The 6,000-nt window shown below is 39.6% G+C and overlaps 1 protein-coding gene across 1 annotated transcript in view; it reads left to right on the top strand.

The window, feature by feature from the left end:
- Window positions 1-389: 389 nt before the first annotated feature.
- LOC311245132 (uncharacterized protein) overlaps window positions 390-6,000 on the top strand; it is a 28,604-nt gene continuing 22,993 nt past the window's right edge. Inside the window, exon 1 of the mRNA XM_084334927.1 lies at window positions 390-607. Within this exon, the coding sequence (XP_084191053.1) occupies window positions 439-607 (169 nt within the window). The 5' untranslated portion in view covers window positions 390-438. The remainder of the gene's footprint in view (window positions 608-6,000) is intronic.

Below are 6,000 nucleotides of genomic sequence, written 5' to 3'. Positions count from 1 at the left end.
TTGGCAATGGTAATTAACTGTAGCCTACTGCAGGTGTGGAGAGGAGAAATCTAAGAGAATTGATGTGGTATAACTTATAGTTGCAGCAAAGATATTTCTGGATGTTCTGAGAGTTACTGGAGATGACGTGCAAGGGTTGTTGAGAGAGGTTGTTGGTGCCTCTGAGTCACGATTAGTATGTTTAGAGAAAGGGTTGAGGGATAGGAAAGAACAAATTATGATCTTTTTGAGTGTTGTGGATCTATCATGTTTCCAGTAGAGGGCGCCGGTGGTAATTCAACATAATATGGATGCCAACCACCGTTAAACTCAACAGAAGAAGAAGGAAATTAAAAGCACATAATGACGTCAAATGCCCGCGCCAAGTACGCGAGTGTACCATTGTACAGGCTAGCTAGTCTCTTCTCTGGTTCAGCTTAGAACTCTCGTTCTTTGAAAATGTCGACATTACAGATGCTGAGAGCTTTAGTCAATAAGCGACTTATTGCAGCTGCTGATGAGATATTTGGAGTATTTGAAAACAGCATAACAGTTTATGAAGAAGAGATCGCTCGCCAGCGCCAGATGTTGGATGTTCTGAAGCTTGAGACGAAGAAACATGAAACAGGTTTGTCAATCTTAATGTTAGGTCAAGTGCTAGAGTGTGGACTCTAGGAAGAATTATACAAAATAACACAGAGGTACAAATATAAAACCCACTCTCTGTTCCAAATATATGACAATACATTTTACATTTCAACATTAAAATATACGTGTATGTGTTTTGTTTTAAAGTTCTGTATTATTTGATCAATGTCCGTTTTAATAATAAGTTATGAGATCATTAAAACAGTGACCGACCAGCAGAGCGTGCATTCCGGCTGGATTTCACTTTTTAGAGCGGTTTGCAAAACCTGGTGTGGTCAAATGTCTTCCAAGAGCAAACTGCACCAATGGATAAACTACTGGATTGGAGTGCATCGTTCTTGCCAAGACCCATCTCGACATCCACAAGTGTGTTGAGAAAGCAGACAATGAATATTGACTGAAATACAAGGTAAGAATCACTTTATTTCAATGTTATGACAGGATTTTTTTCAGATGTATTCACAACATAGATAGCTAAAAACGTCAAGTTCTGCTACATTTTGATATATAAATTGTTGTTGGTTGATCCAATCCCGTGATGCGCTCCGGGATTTTGTGGTGACACCAGGAAGCAAACGAGTGACTGCAGCCTCGCTGGAGTCGCTGCAGTAAACAGAAGCCGCAGCAGCTTGCGGTGGAGTGTGTAACGTTAGCTTGCTTCAGTCGGACTTTTACCTAAAGTTCTAAACTAATCACTGTCAAACAAAGCTGATAGTGCTAATAATAAGTAATGAGCACTTCTGCTTCTGCTCCGTGTGTGTGTGTGTGTGTGTGTGTGTGTGTGGAAGAGAGGAGAGATTGAAAACTTTATTAACAGATTGCAGAATGGGTAGAGAAGGAGGGGGATGATGTGAGATATCTGACAGATCATCCAATAACCTGATGTCATAATAAAGCTGTTTAATGCATTTTTAGACTGTTCTAATTTGGGCCAAACCACTGCACTGGTAAAAAAAAAAAAAAACATTGACATGCCTGATCGGTATTAATTTCAATTTCTTGCTAAGTACTGTTGTTCATGATGCTTTCTGTCTTCCATACATCAACTACAACATTGCTCCCAGCCAGGTTTATTTTGAAGGTGTTATAATAAGGAAAGGCTGATAACCATTTTTGCTTTCTATCGTGGTATACCTCAAAACCGGTGTACAGTTACATCCCTAGTGTGTGTGTGTGGGTGGTGTGTGTGTGTCATGTTTTGTTAACATCATGATCTGCTACTATTTATCCCTGACTATGCAATGCATACCAATGATGTTTGATTATAATATTGACCTTAAAAAAATATTATTACTAAAAAACAACAACAAAAAACAGCATGAGATCATGAAAGTTAATGGAATTTTCATATGTCCTTTTTCCACATTTGGAATTCAGGTTCTGGATTTCACCAGATTTGGCACATGCCTCAAATCAATGTCCCAACCACCAACATGCTGTCTGAGAGGAACTTCGCTGTTCTTGACCTTCTGGTGAGACAAAAGCCATCTGCCAGGACCATCTCACATGAGGCGATGGTTATGTGGCTGCATAACGGGACTATGCAATGGCTAGACAACCTGACTCCAAAGGAGAAGGAAGAGAAGATGGACATGGCCCGAAAATCCTCTGCCGAAGTGTTGAAGAGATACAATGCAAGAAAGGAAGGTATAAAAAGACAACATCAAGAAAATCTCCTAAAAAAACAGGAACAAAAAAGAGAGAGGGAGAGGCGGGACAAGACAAAGAAGGTTGAGATCACCAATAAGATAGCCAAATTGGGGGGTGTCTGGCGATCCGCCACAGACATGGATGTCAATCTTGCAGGTCTTGGAGGTGATAAGGAGAAAACACAAGCCTTAGTCACTCAGTTACAGTTTCACAAGACGGTCCTTAAAGCAGATGGGAGAAGGGAACTCTTCCAACAGACAGTGACCAGGCATGGGAAAGTTCACGTCTTCTCTGTGGAGGAGTTGACATCAAATCTGGCTGAAGTTTTGCATATCAACCAGTTGGAAACTGAGGAAGCAGAGGAAGAAAATGATCTGCAGCCGGCTCTAACTTATAGAACACACGAAGAAGCCATGGCAAGACTTGTTGAAGAGAAAAGGAAGTTGGCAGAGAAACTGAGTGCAGCAAGGAAGAAAAGACAGAAGGAAACACAGAAAGATAATATCACTGACTACCTAAAGCAACCTGAGAAGTTGGTGGGACAGAGGGTGCAACACAACTGCTGCGAAGAAAAGGATTCAGCCCCAGTGTGGTACGCTGGCACTGTGCTCCAGATTACCAAAAAAAGAGCAAACCCCCTGAACACACTATACAAAATAAAATACGATGTTGGTGATGAATGGGAATTCCCACTGCTACAAGACTTGCAAATTGGAGACCTTACAATTGAAAAATGAGAGATGAGATGATGAATTAAGTTTGGAGCTCATTCATTATTTTTAAGTAACTTGGTTTTATTATTAATATGAAATGCATTCTATGTGTTATGAATTTGTAATCATATTATTATTTACTCAACAGTAAACTGCTTTGACTATTTTATTTTGACTGTCTGGAATCAAATTTGTCATTTGACTGGTTTAGTCATAACATTTCAAACAAAGGGCTGTTCAAAACCATGGTAATTATTAATTAAATATTCTTTGTTGATTACTTTGGCTACCGTCTCCTTATTATGTTACATTGACCTGACATCGAGCCTGCTAATTGTCAATGGTAATGTAATATGTATATTATTTATATATATATTAGGGATGTTCGATATTGGCTTTTTTACCGATATACCGATATTGTCCAACTCTTAATTTCCGATACCAATATCAACCGATACATGCAGGGTCCCCCCCCCCCCCAAAAACACAACATTATGCATACTTTTCACAATAAATAAAATAAGAATTTGTTCTTACTTGCTTACTTGGGTAAATAAAGGTTAAATAAATGTAAAGATTTATTTATTTTTTATTTTTATTTTTTATAATTTTTTATTTTTATCGGCCGATAATATCGGACATCCCCAATATATATGTATATTATATATAGATTTATATAAATGGGCTTATCATAACTCAGTTCACATAGTTCACAATACTATGTTTCGCCTATTATATAAATCATTTTCATAATATGTATGGATTAAAATCACAATTATTTATGAATTCATCACATATTACTACAAATCATGTTCAGCACAAAGGGAGCAATGTTACTTATAACAATTTTAAGTGATTCGGGTAAATGGAGCGGTTAAAAGAGTTTTTAATATGATATTTGCATAAATTACACATACATTTGCATATTATTCATTGGATTAGCATAATCTTTTCAGATAAAAAAAAAATTCTTATGTCAAGCATTATAGTGTCTATCATCCCTGAAAATGTCATTACAATGTGACCAACCTATATTAAGCTATTAAGGAAAGTATGTCAAAAGTAGTGGTAAAACAGGTGCATTTGGTGCCATTACTGAACACAGGTGTCTCATTAACATATGCAGTGAGGTGCGTGACCTTTTTGACCCTGTCTTGGTTCACAAAGTGTTGTATCTCTGCAATGGTAGGGCCTATCTTCACGAAACAAAGTGTGTTGTGCTTCTTAGAGTCTGTTCTATAACATTGTATATCAATTGTACCAGCAGAAGCAATGTTTAAAATTGGTCCCTAACACCCTAGCCGCTAAGCATCCTCATTACACTTTACACCTGAAAGGGTTATGCATCCAGTTTACATCCAGTTTACATTATTTTACAATGTCTTGTAAATTGTCGCGTACTTAGAAAGTGAACTTTAGCAGTTGGTTTTGATAGCTTATCAGTGAGCTGGATGCAATCCTACCTGGAGGGGAGAGAACAGATGGTAGAGGTAAACGGTACTATAATATCCTACCCCCCCCCCCCCCCCTCACAGTGAGCTGTGGTGTTCCACAAGGAAGCATACTAGGACCGCTACTCTTCCTAATTTATGCAAATGACATGTCGTCAGCCTGTGAGTGCAACTTGTTCCCGTTTGCGGACGACTCAGCCCTGCTGGTCTCTGACGAGAACAAGTTACAGGTTGAAAAAACCCTCAGCTCGGAACTAGGCAAAATCTGCATATGGCTCGCTGATAACAAACTATCATTACACATGGGCAAAACAGAGTCCATTCTCTTCGGTTCAAATAACAAACTCAGCAAGACCGACGGCTTCTCAGTTACAGTGGGTGACAATATTGTCACAAGGAAAGAAGAAATTACCTACCTGGGTTCCATTCTAGAGGCAAATCTTTACTGTGACAAAATGGCATCCAATGTAATAAAAAAAAGTCAACCAACGAACTCTATTATTGTACCGGATCTCCTCACTGGTAAACAAGAATACCCTGAAGACTCTGGCAGGAGCACTCATTCAAGGGTACTACGACTATGCTTGCACCTCATGGTACCAAAGCACCTCAAAGGCGCTAAAAACAAAATTACAAACATCTCAAAACAAACTGGTCAGACTACTGCTTGACCTGACTCCTAGAACCCACCTCACCCCTGCCCACTTTGACAACCTAGGATGGCTTAGAGTAGACGACAGAGTACAGCAACTTGCAATGGGCCTGGTCTACAAGATACACTACACGACCAAGATACCCATGTACATGTCAAAATACTTCCCAAAGGTCAGTGAATACCACGATCACAACACCAGAGGGAGCTCCACAAATCATGTTAAACCCAGATTCGGCTCAAACAAGGGACTAAACACGTTTCGCAATTATGCCACATCAATGTGGAACGCCCTACCCAAAGCTGTAAAGGAATGTGAATCACTAGTCACTACCCACTTTCAAAACCACTCTCAAAGAACACCTACGGGAGACTGCAATTCGAAACTGGCCCCTGTAAATGTCCTAACCAACCCCCTCCAATGTACAGTAAATGACCAAGTATGGTTTTGTCAATATTCCAATGTACAGTTTTGCTTGTACAGTTGTACAGTGTCCCCCACCCACCCACCCACCCCTCCTACCCAACCCCCCACCCCACCCACCCAACCACCTCCAATGTACAGTCCCCCCCCCAACCCCACCTCACCTACCCAACCTCCTCCAATGTACAGTTTCTACGTCAAATGTATATACTCTCTTTTCTGGACTCTTTTTGTATCACAAATGGTACTGTATTTGCAAATCTGGTATGTCATAAATGTATAGATGTAGCAGTACTGTCTATCTGTATGTCGTGTATGTCATATATGTTATGATGAATTGAAAATGGGGGACCCTGATGTAAACAAGACGAAAGTCTTTCTCTGGTCTGCATCCCCTTAACAATTGTATGTATTGAGCTGTACTGTACTGTACCCATTCTGCAATCTGTTAATACAGTTTTCAATCAACAGATTGCAGAATGG

Source organism: Notolepis coatsorum (assembly GCF_963971535.1).
Source record: "Notolepis coatsorum genome assembly, chromosome: 18".
Classification (NCBI taxonomy): Eukaryota; Metazoa; Chordata; class Actinopteri; order Aulopiformes; family Paralepididae; genus Notolepis; species Notolepis coatsorum.
The sequence above is the reverse complement of the archived record's forward strand: the minus strand, read 5'-3'. Positions and strand labels throughout refer to the sequence as shown.